At 39.2% G+C, this 22349-nt stretch overlaps 1 protein-coding gene across 5 annotated transcripts in view; it reads right to left on the bottom strand.

Moving 5' to 3' along the window:
• PIK3CG (phosphatidylinositol-4,5-bisphosphate 3-kinase catalytic subunit gamma) overlaps window positions 1-22349 on the bottom strand; it is a 113518-nt gene that overhangs the window by 68222 nt on the left and 22947 nt on the right. Inside the window, exons 1-5 of one of the 5 annotated variants that reach the window (XM_040412781.1) lie at window positions 16392-16506; window positions 14047-14087; window positions 10318-12336; window positions 6360-6425; window positions 4901-5126 (exon numbers count right to left, since the gene is read on the bottom strand). In XM_040412781.1, coding sequence (XP_040268715.1) covers window positions 4901-5126; window positions 6360-6425; window positions 10318-12324 — 2299 coding nt within the window. In that variant the 5' untranslated portion in view covers window positions 12325-12336; window positions 14047-14087; window positions 16392-16506. Of the gene's footprint in view, window positions 1-4900; window positions 5127-6359; window positions 6426-10317; window positions 12337-14046; window positions 14088-16360; window positions 16507-22349 lie in introns of those variants that run through there. The other 4 variants (XM_040412790.1, XM_040412774.1, XM_040412797.1 and 1 more) reach the window with 4 other exon arrangements.

Below are 22349 nucleotides of genomic sequence, written 5' to 3'. Positions count from 1 at the left end.
AAGAGGGTAATTTGAGTAATTTTTTATTCTTAAAAACTATATGCAATCTAATAATATTGCAGTCTATGATAAAAATCACTGTGTTCCTGTTTGTCTTAATAGGAACTTTATTACAGCAGGCCTGGGAGCCTTGACAAGGGGTTAGTTAAGTAAGCTGAAAGAGCCTCCTCCCTTCAAATGACTAATCAGATGCCATTGTCACAATTGACCACAGTATCTGATATACGTCCATATTCAGAGTTATCTCAGATCAAAGACACACCATCAGCAGTCACTCGCCAGCTAGGGTGCCTCATCAGCTCCTCGGCAAGCGCCATCTTTAAAGCCCCAACATCCACAGTACATGTACAGGAGATGTAGCCAAGGGATTAATTATACCAACCATTCACTTTAATTTACAGTTAACTCTTAAAACTATAGCCTACACAAAGATACCGATGTGATCATAATTACATTTTAAAGAGAAACTACCATATTGAACATGGTGTTATAGAGTAAGGAGAGCTGAGCAAATTAATATATACAGTAGTTTTGGGAGAAAAAAAATCAAAATTGCTAAATTTATTAACGATCAGGCGGACCAAACATTTTTATCAATTTATGACAAAGTAATTTTTACTGTATTTTCATTTTTGAATTCCAAAATCCATAACTTTTTATTTTTAAATCAAGGTACCTATATGAGGGCTTGTTTTTGTTTGTTTTTTTGCAGTACAAGTTGTATTTTTCAATGGCACAATTTGAGGGCACATGTAATTTATGGTTTAGCTTTTATTAGAATTTTGGAGGAGGGAATGGAAATGGAAAAAAATTTAGAATTTCCACCATTGTTCTTTGCATTTTTTCACAGTAAAATAATATGTTAACTTTATTACTGAAAAAAGTATATCCAATGCTACTGGTAAATGCAATAAAAAGTCTTTGTTTTATACCATTAATTTAGGAGGTCCAGCAGTTGGAACAGCATGCTAAAAGATTGCTTATATTCATAGGGAAATGAATAAGGATTATTGTATGGTGAAAGAAATCTGCATACGTACAGAGACACATCTATGTCTTGGAAGCGCTTCCAGCATTAACAGATTTCCCTGAATCACTCCCGCGCACCCAGCATCTCAGAAGCCTGCATAATACCGGAGTGTATCCAACGCTTCACACGTGGGACACCGACCATAGGAAGGCCAGTCTAATTGAACAGCATATACGGGAACCTCACCTCTACATCGGCCATCGCAGACTGACGCAGAGACAGAAGATCGTGATACCAGGCAGTTACAGAGTGGACACTGAGCAAGGTAACAGCGGCCATTATGCACACATCTGGTGGGATGCTACCAGATACTGGCCTGTGAACATTTTTTTCATCTTACCACACTGTCACTCTAGGCTGAAGTATTCAATACCTGCATATGAATTGAACATAATCGGAACCTTCAAATATAGAACACCACAAACAGCCAGAATTGGCGAATTGGTGATCCCTGGAATCCTATGATATTGCCAATAGACGCATAAATACATTGTTTGGCTGTGCTATTGTCTGATGTACATATATCATACTGAACTCATTTACACTGATTCTACCCACACAAGGTAGCCAGTGCTACTTTGCTACAGTGCTACCATTTTCTACATAGTGTCAGTCTATGTGCTACTTACCGCATCTATTGCAACCTACCGCATATATCTAACACTATATAAGACCCACTGTCTTGAACTACTCAATCAAATCAGTCCATCAGTTCTGGAAGGCTGAATTCCAGAACCACCTTTTTTCAGCTGCTAACCATTTTTTACTATTAATATTTTTAACCACTAATTTATGTCATTTGAATAAAAAGGTAGTGGGTGAGCACTCAGACACTTGGACTTAATAAAATTTAATTAAATCAATTTAATGATACATGTACTAGTCATAAAATCAGTTAAGATAAATATAAAACATAACATAGAATATAATCACCAGTGGGGATCAATATGCTGGATTTCCACACTTGACATAAAGTGTTTGCAAGGTCCAAGCAGTGTGGACTGACACAGCAAGTAGCTGAGCACAAATGTGGTAGGTGCTCACCAATAGAAATCAATATGCTGGATTTCCACACTTGACATAGAGTGTTTGTAATGTCCAAGCAGTGTGGACTGACACAGCAGGCGGCTGAGCACAAATCCACTAACCAAATTCCGAAGTGTCAATTCTCAGGTAAGATTTAACAAATACATCAGGCACAGATGAATAGCCAATGTGTAATTATGATGATAATACTTGTCTCCTCCGCAAGATTTTCGGTGCAATAAGTTATATCACAAGCTTAGTAGCTATAGGTATTAATCATACCTTCCGATAAGAGTCAATCCTTTGGGGAGGGATGGTTCTTACCTTCCTTCCTATCCACACGGGTAGCAGGTGGTGCAGGCTGGTGCCGGCGTCACGCTTCAAACTGTTCGCGCTGGTTATCCCGAACTAACGCGGGAGTTGGAGCGGGACTTGATTTGTCCGTGCGTGATGGTCCTCCGGCTGGAACAAAGAAGTTACCTCTTCGGTCTGTGTTTGTTTGTTCCTGTAGGGTTGACTGCAGCTGCAGTTGCAAATAGCGTGGCCACGCTAATGATCACGGAGGTACTGCTCACAGGTGTCCGGCCCAGACGCGTTTCGGGAATTAGCCACTGAGGAAGGGAAGGCTAATTCCCGAAACGCGTCTGGGCCGGACACCTGTGAGCAGTACCTCCGTGATCATTAGCGTGGCCACGCTATTTGCAACTGCAGCTGCAGTCAACCCTACAGGAACAAACAAACACAGACCGAAGAGGTAACTTCTTTGTTCCAGCCGGAGGACCATCACGCACGGACAAATCAAGTCCCGCTCCAACTCCCGCGTTAGTTCGGGATAACCAGCGCGAACAGTTTGAAGCGTGACGCCGGCACCAGCCTGCACCACCTGCTACCCGTGTGGATAGGAAGGAAGGTAAGAACCATCCCTCCCCAAAGGATTGACTCTTATCGGAAGGTATGATTAATACCTATAGCTACTAAGCTTGTGATATAACTTATTGCACCGAAAATCTTGCGGAGGAGACAAGTATTATCATCCTAATTACACCTTGGCTATTCATCTGTGCCTGATGTATTTGTTAAATCTTACCTGAGAATTGACACTTCGGAATTTGGTTAGTGGATTTGTGCTCAGCCGCCTGCTGGTTCAGTCCACACTGCTTGGACATTACAAACACTCTATGTCAAGTGTGGAAATCCAGCATATTGATTTCTATTGGTGAGCACCTACCACATTTGTGCTCAGCTACTTGCTGTGTCAGTCCACACTGCTTGGACCTTGCAAACACTTTATGTCAAGTGTGGAAATCCAGCATATTGATCCCCACTGGTGATTATATTCTATGTTATGTTTTATATTTATCTTAACTGATTTTATGACTAGTACATGTATCATTAAATTGATTTAATTAAATTTTATTAAGTCCAAGTGTCTGAGTGCTCACCCACTACCTTTTTATTCATTAGCTATTTGACCAGAGGGTGGGTGTCCCTCTAATTTGGGTTTGTAGCACCTGCTTCCATAATCCGCTTGAAGTGAGCCACTATATTGCAATTTATGTCATTTGCCAGTTTTTTTTTGTTATTTTATTATTATTACCTACACGGTGTAAACCCCTTTTAGCCTCATTTTAACCACAATAAAATTCTTGCGGTTTCCTTATATTACAGTGCCGGTCTATACTTTACTTACTGTTTGTTGTGAGCCGGTGACGCACCAGTCTTCACAACACTATGCCAGGACATCACCATTTGTTACGTCACTAGCACAAATGGGCGGTGTAAAACAGCCTAGGGCAGCACTGTTTAGGCGGAAGTCTCCGCCTAGCATAGTGTTGTGAAGCCCGCTATGTCACTGGCTCACAACAAACCGTGGCTCGCGATGAAGCAAGGCAAAGGGGAGCATTGGAGCAAGGAAATGCTCCTCTCATACATACTATGGGAATACAGAAGAGGTGATATCCAGGTTCAGCCCTGAACCTGGACCACCCTTTTAAGCAATGCATAGTCTGGTATAAATAGCGTAGGGATATGTTTATTGTACAAGGTGTTATCATTATTCCTGTACCAAATATGTATATTTTCATGGCAAACAATTAAAAATACATACATATACATTTTTTATACACATTATATAAAAAAAAAATTATATACACTTTTCTTTATTAAATTTTATTCAACACATTTCCCCCTCCCCCCGAGGGGACTTGAAGCTGCAATTCTTTGATCTTTTGTGTAATGCTTTGAAGTGCATAGTAATCCAAAACATTATAGCCTTGAAGTCATACACTAACAGACAACCTATGATTCTGGCATGGCCTAATAAGCAGATATTGGCTTTAGGCCTAGGTGCTTTTGTAAGCTGCCACAGTAATGCTTTGTTAGCCTGCTATTGCATTGCAGGATGCCATCTACTAGACAGAGGGAGCCCCCTACCTCTGCCAAACATCTTAAATCCCATGGTTGCTATTGACTGTGGCATCTAAGTAGCATCTTAGGCGTTTGTGTGCTTCAATGTAGGTTCTGTGTATGTGGCTTTTATGTGTGCATGATAACAGTTGGCATAAAATCATTCAACTACCTTCTGGATTTCTGCCTATAGTTACCAGAGGATGAGTCACACTGATAAGTGTATGCAAACTATCTGCCACCGTGCAATGTACATTGGGAAATTCTACTGCAATTATATTAGCATTGCTTTTATTTAATAAAGTGCAATAGAATATATATAATTTTGGGACAAATAAAAGATTCACCATAACAAAGCAGTCCATAATCTATAGCACTAATATGCCATATTTAATCAATTGGAGATATTGCTAGAAACAGGACATCCAGGACATTTACCTTGTGAAGTTACATCATATTTTTCAGCAGAGATACTTTTGATCTCCATAGTGACTTTATGAAGAACCTCTGTAACTTGAACCTGCTTCATGAAATCATTTAACATTGCGGTGCCGCAGCCTCTCAGATAAGCTTCCAGGATTACAGCAAAACGCTGCTGATAATGCATCGACTGCGCAATCTCACTTCTCAGAAACCAAAACAAGAAGTGGCCAATTCGTTTACTCTGCAAAATAAAAGCACGTTGAGAACACAAATGTAGCACGATACAACACACATGTAAATCACTACAAAACTACAGGAACATTTTGGGGTGGCATCTTCCTTTACTTGTGATAATCCTTGACAAGAACATATATTCAAGTGTGTAAGATATCTCCTTTTAAAGTGTACCTAAATGTTCAAAATAACTTTATTAAAACCTACTTTAAATGCACTGACAATTTTTCTAATATATTTATTTATTTTTTCTTATCCTAGCAAAATAGGCACCTGAAGTTCGGGTGCCTATTGCTCTTTAGAATCCGTACGCCGGCACACTGCTGTGTATCAGAGTACAGATTCCCCTGCAGCTGCACTGAGCGCTGTACAGGCAGGAGCTCCATAGCACATCAGTTGTCCTGTGTCTACCAGCGCCCAAAGCCTGGCACAGTAGTGCTATGTCAGGCTTTAGCAGAGCCAGTAGAGGAAAGTCTCATGTGAGCTCCTGACCTGTGCTCGCTCCGCTCTGCCCTGCTAAAAGCCTGCATATCCATGTGAGTGAGATGCAGTTCAGGAGCTCACATTAGACATTCCTCTCCTGTCTGTGCCCACTCTGCTAAAGCCTGGTGGTGCACTTCTGTGCCAGGCTTCAGCAGAGCAGTGCTGGTACAGACAGGAGCAGCGATGTGCTATGGAGCTTCTGCTTGTAAGGCACTCAAAGTGTGCCCGCAGGAGAATCTGAACTCCCATAAACAGCAGTGCAAGCTGCAGGCAGCATGTTATAGAGCAGAAGGAGCTGAAAAGATTGATGTACAGTTTTGTGATAGCATTGTGTGTGTGTGTGTATAAAGAGATGGCTGTCATTTACTGATAGCTGTACATGAAGGCAGACTTAAAAGGGTTTTCCGAGATTTAAATACTGATTATTTATCCTCTGACCGGTGAGGGTCTGACACCCCCACTAGTCGTACATTGTACAGTGGTTGTGCTTGATATCGCAGCTCAGCCCCATTCACTTCTATAGGCCACGTGATCGATGAAGGTGTCGTCACTTGGCCTACAGAAAGCTGCTAGAAGGTCGTGGTGCATCATTCCTTCATCACTCCTATCAGCCAAATAACACTATTTATTGAGCTGTTTTAGCTACTAGGAATAATGGACGTGTAGCTATAATATGGTACCCTTATACAGTGCAGCATATTCACTTGAAAGATCTGCTTTGAAGTAAAAAAATATATCAATGAAATAAATATCTTACCCTTAAGGCGCGTCTCAATAAAAACCTGGATAATGCGCTGTCATGATATGGCTCAAATTTAACAGCCTAAAAATAAGAAGTAATTGAAAACACGTTTGATTTATCATTTCAGGTTAAAGTGTTAAACACATTTCTAATCCATTTATCAGTTTCAATTAGTAGTCATGGAATTGGTATAATCTGTTTTAAAGCCATTTATAAAGCAGAACATTGACTAACAAAATTCAGCTCACAATACGCTGAATTTGTGGTGAGCAGAGCTTCAGGGAAAATGGAGCCTGAGCGTCTATAGAGCATACTTGCCAACTTTTTTGTGAGAGGTGTGCAGAAGTTTCCTGTGTATACCAAGTTCGGTAAGAAAGTAAATTGCACCTTTATTTTATGCGTTTTGTTTTACGGCATTCATTGCACAGTAAACATGACATGTTAGCTTTATTGTGCAGGTTGTGCAGGTATGGCTTCCTGCACAACCTAGTATTGAGTTTTTGTTATGTTTTAATACTTAGAAGCATTCTATACTTTGCCATATTCTGACACCAATAACTTTTTTTTATATTTCTTTCTACAGAACTGTTTGAAAGCTATTTTTTGTGGTATGTACCATTGTGGGTTATGTATGACATTTTGATAATTTTTTATTCATTCTGTTTTTGCATTACATCATTCATAATACGGGATAAAATATTTTTTAAATTCAGCCATTTTTGGATATTGATTTACCAATTAAGTTATTTTTTATTTATTTTGATATATAAAATGGTAAAATGGGAGTGATTTGACCCTTTGGGCTTGAACATACAATCATTATATAACTTATGTCATAGACCACTGTAGTTTACTATAGCAGTCTATGGAAAAATCGTTGTGTTCTTATTAACACGTCAAGGACTCAGGACGAGAATACTCATCCTAAAAGGCCGGTACTTGGTGCCCCAGGACGAGCATTCTCGACCTGCAGTCTTTCCTCACCCCAGCGTGCGGTGCCGCGATCAGCGGCAGAGATCCGGCGGTTACTGACAGACGGATCCCTGCTGATTCCACCAGCATCGGTGATAACGCCAATGCTGGTGAATTAACCCCTCATATGCCGCGGTGAGCGCTGACCGCGGCATATGGGAGGTTTGCGCTCCCTCACCTCATCCATCGGGTCCCCACGCTGCTGTAGTGGGGACTCGATGGTTGCCATGGCATCCCTAAGCCATTCCAAGGCTTGGGGCCAGGGATGTACGGAGGGCTAAGAGGCCCAGCCCCCAGGCTTACAGTGTAAGACACTAACAGTTCAATAGAGCACAATACAGATGTACTGCGCTGCATTGAAACAGGGATCAGACCCTGTAATGTTGAAGTCCCAGATTGGGATAAATAATAAAGTTTAAAAAAAGTTTTAAAAAAAACTAAGTTTTACAAAAAAAAAAGTTTCAAGTAAAAAAGTGTCCTTTTCCCAAAATAAAGTAAAATAAAATTGTAAAAAAATAGGGAAAAAAAAGAAAAGTAGACATATTAGGTATTGCCACGTCTGTATCGACCAGCTCTATAAAAATATAACATGACCTAACCCCCCAGGTGAACACCGTCAAAAAAAATTAATAAAAACTGTGCTAAAAAAGCAATTTTTTGTCACCTTACAGAAGTATTGTGATGCATTGTAAAGGGGATAAGACCCCCAAAAGTTGAAGTCCCAGAGTGGGACAAAAAAGTAAAGTAAAAAAATAAAATAAAAGGTGCTATAAAAAACATTTTTTGTCACCTTACATCACTAAAAGTGCAACACCAAGCACTCAAAAAGGCGTATGCCCCCCCCCAAAATAGTACCAATCTAACAGTCACCTCATCCTGCAAAAAATGAGACCCTACCTAAGACAATCACCCAAAAAATAAAAAATAAACTATGGCTCTCAGGATATGGAGACACTAAAATATCATTTTTTTGTTTAAAAATGCTGTTATTGTGTAAAACTTAAGTAAATAAAAAAGTATACATATTAGGTATCGCCGTGTCCGTAAGAACCTGCTGTGTAAAAATACCACGTAATCTAACCTGTCAGATGAACATTGTAAAAAACAAAAAATAAAAACGGTGCCAAAACAGCTATTTTTGTTACCTTGCCTGACAAAAAGTGTAATATAGAGTAACCAAAAAAGTATGTACCCTAAAATAATACCAACAAAACTGCCACCTTATCCCGTAGTTTCCAAAATGGGGTAACTTTTTTGGAGTTTCTACTCTAGGGGTGCAATTGCGTCTTCAAATGGGACATGGTGTCAAAAAACCAGCCCAGCAAAATTTGCCTTCCAAAAACCACATGGCACTCCTTTCCTTCTGCGCCCTGCCGTGTGCCCGTACAGCAGTTTACAACCACATATGGGGTGTTTCTGTAAACTACAGAATCAGGGCCATAAATATTGAGTTTTGTTTGGCTGTTAACCCTTGCTTTGTTTCTGCAAAAATGAATTAAAATGGAAAATTTGCCAAAAAAGTGAAATTCTGAAATTTCATCTCCATTTTCCATTAATTCTTGTGGAACACCTAAAGGGTTAACAACGTTTGTAAAATTAGTTTTGAATACCTTGAGGGGTGTAGTTTCTAAAATGGGGTAATTTTTAGGTGGTTTCTATTATGTAAGCCCCACAAAGTGACTTCAGACCTGAATTGATCCTTAAAAAGTGGGTTTTGGAAATTTTCAAGATTTGCTTCTAAACTTCTAAGCCTTCTAACGTACCCAAAAAATAAAATGACATTCACAAAATGATCCAAACATGAAGTAGACATATGGGGAATGTTAAGTAATAACTATTTTTGGAGGTATTACTATCTATTATAAGAATAGAGAAATTGAAATTTTCTAATTTTTTTAAATGTTTTGCAAATTTGGTATTTTTTTATAATTAAAAAAGAATTTTTTTGACTCAATTTTACCACTGTCATGAAGTACAATATGTGCTGAGAAAACAATCTCAGAATGGCCTGGATAAGTAAAAGCGTTTGAAAGTTATCACCACATAAAGTGACAAGTCAGATTTGCAAAAAATGGCTTTGTCAGGAAGGGGGAAATGGCCGGATGTGAAGTGGTTAATCTCATCATGGGAGCCGTCGGATTGATCCCACTGCCTTGAAATGACTACTCAGATACAGCGGTGACAATTGATCACGGCATATGAGGGGTTAAATGTCCATGATCTAAGCTGTGCTGGCAGATGTCTGCTGTGTAACGACTACATAGAAGCCATGTTTAAATACCCAACATATTGGGAAGGGGTTAAAAGGACACTAAACCTTAAGATAAATTAAAGTAAACAGGGATGGGGCTTTATAATCGTTTTGTCCCAGTACAGAGCACAGAATGGAGGGTCCTGCAACAGCCATGGTCAGTCTCAGAAAGGTAAGTAAGAGGAGGGAGAAAAAGGCTGGTCTCCTAAAATGCATAGAGATGATTTATTAAAAATGTCTCAGTTTTAATTGTAATATGAGATAGAATGGGATTAAAGGAGGGGAATATGAGAAGAATTGCTGGGATATTTACTATTTCCTGTGCATTATCTATTGCTTAGTGTTTGCAGTGGCAGATTATTTTCATGTTACTCCATTTTTGGTTGTCAGAAATGAGATAATAAAGATAACTAGTGTATTGTCCTGCATAAATCACCAGCATTTGCCACATCTGACATGAGACATTCATTGGGAAGTGCAATTTGCTGAGTTTGCATGCTCAAATCCAACAGTAGAGTTTGCTTGTGTTTTGTGTTTTCTGCATATTCAAGACTGATTCTCATTTGTCCTAAGCACTCCTGCTAGAAAGCAAATAAAACAACTATCCAAGGAAAATAACTACAAAGAAGCATCCAAATTGAGATAAAAGAAGAAGAAGTATTTGTTCATGAAACATAAATATATCATTGTGCTTAGTCAAATTAAAAACCTGTATTGAGGAACTAGATGAGCAAATATGAAAAGTATTACCTGTACTAGCTGTAAAAGATAATGCAGTACATCATCATCCTGTAAGCTTTCCAGTTTCTGGACTGCCATAGCTCGTACATTTTCATCGGAAAAGTTGCAGTCAAGAAGCTGAATGGTTAGTCCAACATCTAGGGAACAGTCATCCCATGCTTCTCTTTTATTTAGCAGCTGGTATGTTTTTGCCACCATTTCCTGCTGTCCCCATTTTACAGAACTCAGTAATTTTGGGTAGGCATCTGGGTTCTTCATAACTTCATATCTAAAGTGCCACAAAAGTTCTTTGTCCTCAGGAGTGAGTGGATGCAGTGGGTCAGTAGATATAATTTCTTCAAGTTGTTTTCGTAGTTGATTGGGCATTTCCGTTCTCGCCCTGTCTAGTTCGGGATCCGATAATGATTTGTGTTTTGGGAGAGCAACAGGATGGCAGTATTTGTCCACACTTATTGAAATAGCCATTGATGTATCTTTGTCAGGGTTTGTTGCAGATGTTAGCTTATCTGCATTGATGCTGCCTTGATCCTCTCCTTTACCAGGAATTTTCCACATATGAAGAACAAACTCCCCCTGTCTTAACAAGGACCTATGATCTATTAATAACAGATTTACGTAATATAGAAGCTGATTTTTAAATTTTGAATCTGAGCTAGTAGAATCTGGTGACTGTATGTTAGCTTTCCCTGTGGTAGTCTGAGCTTTGCAGCAAAATATCTGCAAATTTAGAAGAGCTCCTTTTGGTATATCTCTTATTTTTATATCAAATTCAAGCCATGCATTCCATAGAACTTCTTCTGTAAAGGGCTTGCATGGTGTCCTCCTTTGGGAGAGCACTTGTTGTCCATGAAGAATGTTGGCTTCTACAAAAACAATCAGCTCAGTATTTCTTGGTAAAATTGGTATATCAATCCCAATTACTTTTACTCTAAACTTTCGATTGCAATCCCAAAGGGATATAGTGAAAATTTTCTCGTGATCTTTTCCATCAATTGTAAGCTGCTCATGAAATCCTGTTACACCAGTACAATCATCAACCAGGGGCCACTCTTCTTTCTGGACTGTGTCTTCTGATGGGTCAGGAGGGACATCCAAAACAAAATGTATCTCATCACCATTCTTAATACACTGCCTGATATAATGGAAATCTTTGATTGGCGCATTCCCAATGATATACTCATCTCTCCCACAAACCCGAAGAACAAAATCCAATTCACTGTGCTCCTCTGAGATGTCCAACAATGATTTTTTCTTGGCCATTTTTGTAAAGAAGCTCTGCAAAATTACATCTGGTGTGTCATCGATGGAGACTCTAATTGTATGGCTTGTCATACCTTTATGTATGATTATAAATATATTATTGGAGGAAAGCTTCTTACTCAAATATTCTGGAAGAGATTTAGATGTGACCCAGGGGTCCATTGAATACAACCGGGCATCTCTTTTCACCAGCTCAATCATTCGTGGGGTAACTAATCTTCGGCGGGTAAACTCTAGCTCATCATCATGTACATTACTTACATCAGTGACATCATATCCAATCAGATAATTTAATTGCTTTTGATACTCCAGTGTTTCTTCTGAGGGTTTTTCTTTCTGGATAATATAAATCTTTCCCACAGTTTTTTGTAAAACCTTCCAATAAACTATACAGTCCAAAGTTTGTATCACCTGATGTTTGTCATAGATTTCATACCACTGGCCCTTTTTCTGATATTGCAAGAGGAATTGGTCTGGGGCAAGCCTGTGGTAAAAATCACTGTTGTGGCTTTTCTCTATAGCGCTCATCCAGACCTGTGCTTTCATTTGTTCAACTGTACAGTTGCCTGCAATTTCTAATAGTATTGTATCTTGTACTTTGCTATTTTTATGATTGGTAGGCAAAATGAATTCAATAGGAATTGTCTCCATGGAAAACATGTTTGATACCGCTGCTGAGTGAGGTCTCATTTTTCGTCTTCTCCGCTTGTTATCATCTCTCAGAACAACAGGCTGCTCATAACTCTCCAGCTCCATGCCAGCTGCCAGCTTTAAATGAAAAGAAAAGCATGATATATTCATATAGATGACAGGTCTATGCATAGTATGCTTAGTATCAGGACATGCATATGACTGTTTAAAGAAGAGTAAGAATATAATGAGGCACACAACTCAAAAGCATAAAGGTAGAAGTATGTTAGGTGCTTACAGCTATGGTTTTACAATATTTGGCCAGTAAGTAAAACAATGGAAGATGATAAATGATTAAATATTTACTGGTTACATGACTTCATTGTAAGCATTCAATAACCCAGTTTTAAAGTGGTTCTCCAGGATTTACATATTGATGATCTATCATTACACTAGGTCTCTATAAGAGATTGTAGGGGAACCCGGGAGTTGAATGAAGCTGCACAAAGAAGTTTCAGTGAGCGTTTAGGCGTCTTTCTAGGCCAGCGACGTCACATTCATCGGTCACATCGCCTAGACACATTCAAATGAATGGGGATGAGCTGCAATACCAAGTATAGCACTATACAATTTATGTGCTTGGTAAGCTGCAAGGAGGCCACGGTGATTATGGCAGCGCTGAAGCCTCCTTAAACAGCTGAAGGGTAGGGGTGTTGGGAGTTGGACTCTCGCCGATCCCATACTGATAACATATCTTGAGGATAGGTCATCAATATATAAATTGATGAGCTCAATATGTAAATTCCGGAGAACCCCTTTAATGATAGAAAAGTGTATATGTGAGGATAGAGTTTATGTGTCTGCAGCATACAAAGCTGTAATAGGCACCTATACTATTTGCCAAATGTTACCAGCATGGAGGTTGTTGTAGTCTTTTAACCACGGTACAACTCTGGTTTACCAACCGTCCATAAAATAAGACACTTTGGGGGACATTTATCATTTGCAGTTTCTTTTGTGTTTTCACATCTATATATGTAAAAGGGGTTGTCTGGCATAGGTTGTGACTTATGTGCCATAATCCAGGTCTAATCTCCCTTTTAGTTATGAAACATAGACCACTTTGAAAAGTAGCGAGGAACAGCAAATGTCGCAAAATTTTATAAAAATGTCACAGAAAACACTGTAATTGGCATCGCGTGCAACATTTTTAAGCCAAAAAGCTGACGTATGTGATTTGATAAATGTCACCCTTTGTTTCTGGTGTCCATGAAAGAAATGGATGCTTCGATGATTTTTTTTTTTTAAGCATATAATTTTTGTACATATTATTGGGATTGTGGTTATTTTACATTTCACTGACAATTCTGCCAATGTGCTGATATCAGTATTCTAAGCCAGTGGTCCTCAACTCCAGTCCTCAGGGCCCACCTGCCGGTCATGTTTTCAGGATTTCCTTAGTATAGAGCAGGTGATATAATTAGTGTCCATGCATCAGGACTTACCACAGGTGGGACACTCCTAAATCCTGACCGGCAAGTTGGGCCTGAGGACTGGAGTTGGGGAACCCTGTTCTAAGCAATAGATTGATATTAGTTATGTTTTCTATGATTCATTTTGGTTTTGTAATGTACCCATAAAAACATTGTCTGTCTGTGATTTTTGAATAAGTTGTCTAAACAAAATAAAAACAATAGTTTGGTAACCCTGGTGCAACTGTCATTCAGAATAATATGCTCTAAAGATATTATCCACACACAAATGTCATACAACTGTTGTACAAGCCATAGTGACCATTGGAAATAATGGACTTTGGTTAGCATGCTGTGTGCCATCTCTGCTACTTACCTTTGTTAACGGTTTAGTGCAGATATTGAAAAGCTGTAAAGCTGTAGTGAAAATGCAGTGAATATGAATAAAACACTTCCAAAGCAAAATCATTAATGTTTTTTCAAATTTACAATTAAAAAAATGTAAACTAATAAACAAACACTGGATGAGTTGTCCGAACTGGGTACATTCATATGTCCTAGCAGGGCATATGTACAAGGGTTACCTTCATCAGACAACCTCTTTAACCCATTTCATTTTTCACACCAGAACCTCTACAGTTGTCAGCAAAAGAAGTGTAAATCACAACACTTGGCCTAAAATACGCATGGTGTTCTTTCTCTCCTGATCTGCTGCATGCCCAGGCAAAAAGATTAGTGCCACATGCGACTTTGCACCATCTGCTGTTAATTTATTTTTGCTAAATACCTGTGGGTCAAAATGCTGAATACACCGCATGTTAAATACCACGGGGTCACTTATTTTTTTTTTATTCAACCTCAGAGCATCTGCCGTTGTCGGCCAGTGTTGTATAATTCACTAAAATAGGCCTCAAGTGCACATGGTGCTCTTTCTCTTCTGAACCCTGCAGTTTTTCCAAACAGCAGATTACAACCACACATGAGGTGTTGCCATATTTAGAAAAAAATGGGTAACACATCATGGGGTGCTTTTTCTTGTGTTACCTGTAAAATCTGGGGCTAAAGGAACATTTTATTGGAAAAAATAAAATGCCTGCCAGGGTAAAACACTCACTACACCGTGAGTTGGATAACTTTTTGATGGTTCCCAATGTAGAGTTACCTCTGTGTCTCTTCAAATGCAACATGGCGCCCGAAACCCATTCCAGTAAAATTTTACCTTAAAATCTATATGGCGCTCCTTCCTTTCTGAGGCCAGCCGTGTGTCCACACAGCACCCTACGAACACATGTAGGGTTTTTCCATATTCAGGAGAAAATGAGTAACAAATTTTGGGGTGCATTTTCTCCTGTTACCCTATGTGAAAATGAAAAAATCTGAGCTAAATGAACATTTTATTGGAAAAATTGTATTTTTAAATTTTCACAGCCAAGTGTTTCTAAATTCTATGAAAAGCCTGTTGGATCAAAGTGCTCACTATACCCATTGAAAAATTAATTAAAGGTGTAATTTCCAAAATGGGGTCACTTTTCAGTGGTGTCCACTATATAGGTACTTCATGGTCTCTTCAAATGAGACATGACGCCCAAAACCCATATCAGCAAAATCTGCCCTCCAAATGCCATACAGCACTCCTTTCTTTCTGAGCCCTGCCGTGTAACTATACAGCAGTGTATGACAACATATCAGGTGTTGCCATATTCAGGAAAAGACGTGTAACCATGTTATAAGGGAAAATAATACAGTGAATTTACTTTAATGGTGTCCGGGGTTGCTCATCCCTATCATCTCCTAGCAACCATGCGTGAAAATCGCACCACATCCGCACTTGCTTGCGGATGCTTGCGATTTTACGCAGCCCCATTCATTTCTATGGGGCACGCGTTGCGTGAAAAACGCAGAATATAGAACATGCTACGATTTTTATGCAATGCACAAGTGATGAGTGAAAATCACCGCTCATCTGCACAGCCCCATTAAAGTGAATGGGTCCAGATTCAGTGCGGGTGCAGAGCGTTCACCTCAAGCATTGCACCCGCGCGGAATCCTCACCCGTGTGAAAGGGGCCTTATTAACTAAGGGAAACCTGTACATTTAGTAACTACCGTTGGAAGAGATAGCATGTTCTCTGCTGTAAGCAAGAACTGTAACAACTGACAATACATATTTTTACAGCTTCATCTACACTGAACCATATTAAATCTATTTAATATTCCTAACATTAATATGAACACAACACATTAAAAATACATTGGATATATGTTGATTTATAGACATTAGTGAGAAGTACAATCGAAAAGCACTCAATGTCAAGTTGCTGTCCTCTTTTATTCGAGACCCCCCGCACCCCACTACATGTATTTATCCCTCTTCTGCTCATCCATCTTTCATCTTCTTATGTCACTGCTGACCTCATGCTATTGATATATTCAGCTTCTTTCTACTTTTAGATGACTTACAACTGATGACATTTCTGTATATTCCATGCTATTACTTAACACCTTAACACTCTGCTAAATAGCCATTTACTAAAAAGACTCATCAAAGTAGACAATACTCCATCCCTTTATTCTCCTGTTGCCTCACATGCCATGTCTTGAAGAGATCACAGAAGGTGCAATATAAATCACTGCGTCACTACATTGAATTTATACAAATAAAATGAAACACACTGAGATTTAGCCACATACCTTCAAATGATGGTAAACCAGAAATAATTACCTGCTTAGCTGAGAAAAGTTAAGCCACTGAAGACTCATTTCTGGTATCTGGGCTACATACAAGCTGTCAGTACTGCTGTCTGTCAAGAGACTGTCTCAGCCTCAGTATCTGTTCTGCTCTCTTTCTGGCCTTTCCTTCTAGCTACAGAGGAAGTACTGCTTGCAACAGGAAGGAAGCTTAAACCACATTGATTATTCATTTGATTACATATTTAGAAAAACTACTCTGCACTTCCCCTAGCTACGGCGAGAATGAATAGGAGAAAGCATCAACAGTTTTGTATTTGTGCTGCATTGACTGCTTGTATGCAAGTGATAGATCTCTGAGATAAGAGATACGTGTAAAGAAAATAGCAGCTCGCCCGGACTCCCAGCATTAGCCGCTCATGAGCTGCTGATTAGTTGAAGCATTACATTCGTGCTAGTTCACAATATGGCAGTGCTTTAACAGAATGATAGAAAGAAACAAGTACGAGAAACATGCAGTGAAAAGTGATGAAAAATAACCTATACGTACATAGAACGTCTCTTATTCCTTTTTAAATGTCTCTACAGGGAGTGCAGAATTATTAGGCAAGTTGTATTTTTGAGGATTAATTTTATTATTGAACAACAACCATGTTCTCAATGAACCCAAAAAACTCATTAATATCAAAGCTGAATATTTTTGGAAGTAGTTTTTAGTTTGTTTTTAGTTTTAGCTATTTTAGGGGGATATCTGTGTGTGCAGGTGACTATTACTGTGCATAATTATTAGGCAACTTAACAAAAAACTAATATATACCCATTTCAATTATTTATTTTTACCAGTGAAACCAATATAACATCTCAACATTCACAAATATACATTTCTGACATTCAAAAACAAAACAAAAACAAATCAGTGACCAATATAGCCACCTTTCTTTGCAAGGACACTCAAAAGCCTGCCATCCATGGATTCTGTCAGTGTTTTGATCTGTTCACCATCAACATTGCGTGCAGCAGCAACCACAGCCTCCCAGACACTGTTTTCCCTCCTTGTAAATCTCACATTTGATGATAGACCACAGGTTCTCAATGGGGTTCAGATCAGGTGAACAAGGAGGCCATGTCATTAGATTTTCTTCTTTTATACCCTTTCTTGCCAGCCACGCTGTGGAGTACTTGGACGCATGTGATGGAGCATTGTCCTGCATGAAAATCATGTTTTTCTTGAAGGATGCAGACTTCTTCCTGTACCACTGCTTGAAGAAGGTGTCTTCCAGAAACTGGCAGTAGGACTGGGAGTTGAGCTTGACTCCATCCTCAACCCGAAAAGGCCCCACAAGCTCATCTTTGATGATACCAGCCCAAACCAGTACTCCACCTCCACCTTGCTGGCGTCTCAGTCGGACTGGAGCTCTCTGCCCTTTACCAATCCAGCCACGGGCCCATCCATCTGGCCCATCAAGACTCACTCTCATTTCATCAGTCCATAAAACCTTAGAAAAATCAGTCTTGAGATATTTCTTGGCCCAGTCTTGACGTTTCAGCTTGTGTGTCTTGTTCAGTGGTGGTCGTCTTTCAGCCTTTCTTACCTTGGCCATGTCTCTGAGTATTGCACACCTTGTGCTTTTGGGCACTCCAGTGATGTTGCAGCTCTGAAATATGGCCAAACTGGTGGCAAGTGGCATCTTGGCAGCTGCACGCTTGACTTTTCTCAGTTCATGGGCAGTTATTTTGCGCCTTGGTTTTTCCACACGCTTCTTGCGACCCTGTTGACTATTTTGAATGAAACGCTTGATTGTTCGATGATCACGCTTCAGAAGCTTTGCAATTTTAAGAGTGCTGCATCCCTCTGCAAGATATCTCACTATTTTTTACTTTTCTGAGCCTGTCAAGTCCTTCTTTTGACCCATTTTGCCAAAGGAAAGGAAGTTGCCTAATAATTATGCACACCTAATATAGAGTGTTGATGTCATTAGACCACACCCCTTCTCATTACAGAGATGCACATCACCTAATATGCTTAATTGGTAGTAGGCTTTCGAGCCTATACAGCTTGGAGTAAGACAACATGCATAAAGAGGATGATGTGGTCAAAATACTCATTTGCCTAATAATTCTGCACGCAGTGTAGATACTTGGAAAGCGTACAAAAGTTGTTCTTTCTATTTATCGAACTATCCATCTGTCTCATATCTATCTATCTATTATCTATCTATCTGTCTATCTCATATCTATTTATAATCTGTCTCATATCTATCTATCTCAAAATACAGCAGACCTGTCAAAAAAAATATATTGAGTACAGTCCCTACATGAGTGCAGGCTATAGGTCCACTGGATAATATGAAAATACAAAAATTCCAAAATGAAAATGAAAATAGTTGGTGGACACACTATACTAAACCCACACAATGTTACAGCCCAGCACAGTGAGGTCGGAAGTTATGTGGTTTTCCCAAAAACACAAGGATCTGGGCCAGTTTGCATTGATTCCCATATGTGTACCTGTGTCTTTTTCCAACCTTACCAAATAAATATACCGTATATGTGAAAACAGCCTCACACTACTGACTTTGGTAAGTGTGAATGGTTTTTACTATTTGCTATGGAATAAATACACCACTACAAATCAGAACACATGAATTCCTATGCATCCCCTTGTATGTGAAACAAATATTGTCAAAAACTACAAAAGTAACCACAACAGCAACTTCATTAACCTCCCGATCGAAGAGAGTTAATAGTAATTGGTTGTATGAGTTGAATTATCTGCGTGTCTATGGTCAGTTTCACACCATAGAGAACAACGTAAGCATGAATTGGGACAATGGTGGCATCAATTTGCAGGTTAACTAAGAGATTACCTTTAAATGTGGCTGTTGAAGGTGGATGAAGATATGGCCACCCCTTTAGACCCAGCCTTAGATTGGTATGATTGTGATACAAGTATCTGGATGTTGATGCACAATTGAATGTGGATCTCTCATCATACTGTTCTGCCCTGTCTATGAGCAGCATAGTACGGGCCCAGTCTGTTACCAAAATAGTATCAACAGTCATAGTTAGGAGTCTGCAGTACCCCCTATGCCCTACCCACCAGTGATACATGGCAGCCATCAGTTAGTGGTCAGAGGGTCTGGGGAGCACTCCACTTATGAATACAGCAGACTCTGGCCTGGTTGAGCAGAGCGGTTCCCAAACTATGCTGCAATGTTTAAGATGTGAATTAATGGGGTTTTCTGGCATTTTGAACCTTTAGAGTTATTTCACATAGGAGTTTGACGGTTTTTTTCACATAGATTTTAGTGGGATTTTTTTTTAACAAGCATTGTCCAAACAAGTTATGTCAAGAAGTTACTTAGAAAAATGCCCAAAAAAACCTCATCCCACCTTCAGCAGGCTGCTTTATGATAAAAAGGCCAGTGAGCCTAAAAAGATCACTTAAATTTTACAATCCAAAATGCAATGAACAAACAAAAGAAAAAACCTGAGAAAATAATGCTAAAATGCTGCTAAATTATTTAAGCAGAGAAACCATATTACTAGCTTTATGGACAATATGGGAGCTGTTAACAAACGAGTAAAGATTACACCATAGTAAACATCTGCACTACCATGAATGAATAATCTTGGCTGGAAACGCTATGGTATTAATTGAATGTCCTGTATCGTTCTGTGGAAATTGCTAGAACGTAATCTTTTATTAAGTGCATGCACCACATTGCTAGGTGCAGATTCGGTTTAGGGCCTGGCAGCTCTGTATTACGGTTAGAGACTATGCGAGTGCCATCCTGGTTGTGGAGTTCGCCATGGGTAGTTTCTAATTGTTATTGCATGTGTCCTCATTGTATGCTGTTTTAGTGGAGCTGGGAATTTATTATATATATATATATATATATATATATATACACACACACACATATACATACATACATACATACATACATATACACAGGTGAAACTCGAATATCGTGCAAATTAGAATATCGTGCAAAGGTCATTTATTTCAGTAATGCAACTTAAAAAGTGAAACTAATATACGAGAGAGACTCATTAAATGCAAAGCGAGATATTTCAAGCCTTTATTTGTTATAATTTGGATGATTATGGTTTACAGCTTATGAGGCCCCAAAGTCACAATTTTGAGGTACCCTTTGCTCAGGGGGTATGGATTAATTAGCTGACTAGAGTGTGACACTTTGAGCCTAGAATATTGAACCTTTTCACAAAATTCTAATTTTAAGTTGCACTAATGCAACTCCTTTTAAGTTGCATTACTGAAATCAAAGAACTTTTTGCACGATATACTAATTTTTCGAGTTTCACCTGTATATACAGTACAGACCAAAAGTTTGGACACACCTTCTCAATCAAAGAGTTTTCTTTATTTTCATGACTATGAAAATTGTAGATTCACACTGAAGGCATCAAAACTATGAATTAAAACATGTGAAATTATATACATAACAAACAAGTGTGAAACAACTGAAAATATGTCATATTCTAGGTTCTTCAAAGTAGCCACCTTTTGCTTTGATTACTGCTTTGCAAACTCTTGGCATTCTCTTGATGAGCTTCAAAAGGTAGTCCCCTGAAATGGTTTTCACTTCATAGGTGTGCCCTGTCAGGTTTAATAAGTGGGATTTCTTGCCTTATAAATGGGGTTGGGACCATCAGTTGCATTGAGGAGAAGTCAGGTGGATACACAGCTGATAGTCCTACTGAATAGACGGTTAGAATTTGTATTATGGCAAGAAAAAAGCAGCTAAGTAAAGAAAAACGAGTGGCCATCATTACTTTAAGAAATTCAGCCGAAAAATTGGGAAAACTTTGAAAGTAAGGGCTATTTGACCATGAAAGAGAGTGATGGGGTGCTGCGCCAGATGACCTGGCCTCCACAGTCATCGGACCTGAACCCAATCGAGATGGTTTGGGGTGAGCTGGACCGCAGAGTGAAGGCAAAAGGGCCAACAAGTGCTAAGCATCTCTGGGAACTCCTTCAAGACTGTTGGAAGACCATTTCAGGGGACTACCTCTTAAAGCTCATCAAGAGAATGCCAAGAGTGTGCAAAGCAGTAATCAAAGCAAAAGGTGGCTACTTTGAAGAACCTAGAATATGACATATTTTCAGTTGTTTCACACTTGTTTGTTATGTATATAATTCCACATGTGTTAATTCATAGTTTTGATGCCTTCATAGTCATGAAAATAAAGAAAACTCTTTGAATGAGAAGGTGTGTCCAAACTTTTGGTCTGTACTGTATATATATATATATATATATATATATATATATATATATATAACACACTGTGTATGTTCTTATATTAGTAGATGTGAGTATATATGTGTGTACATACTGTATAGATATCTAGATACTGTATAAATATATATTTATAGGCAGAAGTGCTCAGTCGAGTCTTGTCCCTCCTCACTAGCTCAAGACTTGCTAAGGCCTCATGCACGTGACTGTATCTGTTTGCGGTCCACAAAACACGGATCCTGGCCATAAGCATGCCACCTGTTTTTCACACTTGTTTGTTATGTATATAATTCCACATGTGCTAATTCATAGTTTTGATGCCTTCATAGTCATGAAAATAAAGAAAACTCTTTGAATGAGAAGGTGTGTCCAAACTTTTGGTCTGTACTGTATATATACACTGCTCAAAAAAATAAAGGGAACACTTAAACAACACAATGTAACTCCAAGTCAATCACACTTCTGTGAAATCAAACTGCCGGAGCCCTGCAAAATGACCTCCAGCAAGCCACAAATGTGCATGTGTCTGCTCAAACGGTCAGAAACAGACTCCATGAGGCCCGACGTCCACAGGTGGGGGTTGTGCTTACAGCCCAACACCGTGCAGGACGTTTGGCATTTGCCAGAGAACACCAAGATTGGCAAATTCGCCACTGGCGCCCTGTGCTCTTCACAGATGAAAGCAGGTTCACACTGAGCACATGTGACAGACGTGACAGAGTCTGGAG

The sequence above is a fragment of the Bufo bufo genome, chromosome 1 (genome assembly GCF_905171765.1).
Source record: "Bufo bufo chromosome 1, aBufBuf1.1, whole genome shotgun sequence".
In the NCBI taxonomy this organism is placed as follows: domain Eukaryota; kingdom Metazoa; phylum Chordata; class Amphibia; order Anura; family Bufonidae; genus Bufo; species Bufo bufo.
The sequence above is the reverse complement of the archived record's forward strand: the minus strand, read 5'-3'. Positions and strand labels throughout refer to the sequence as shown.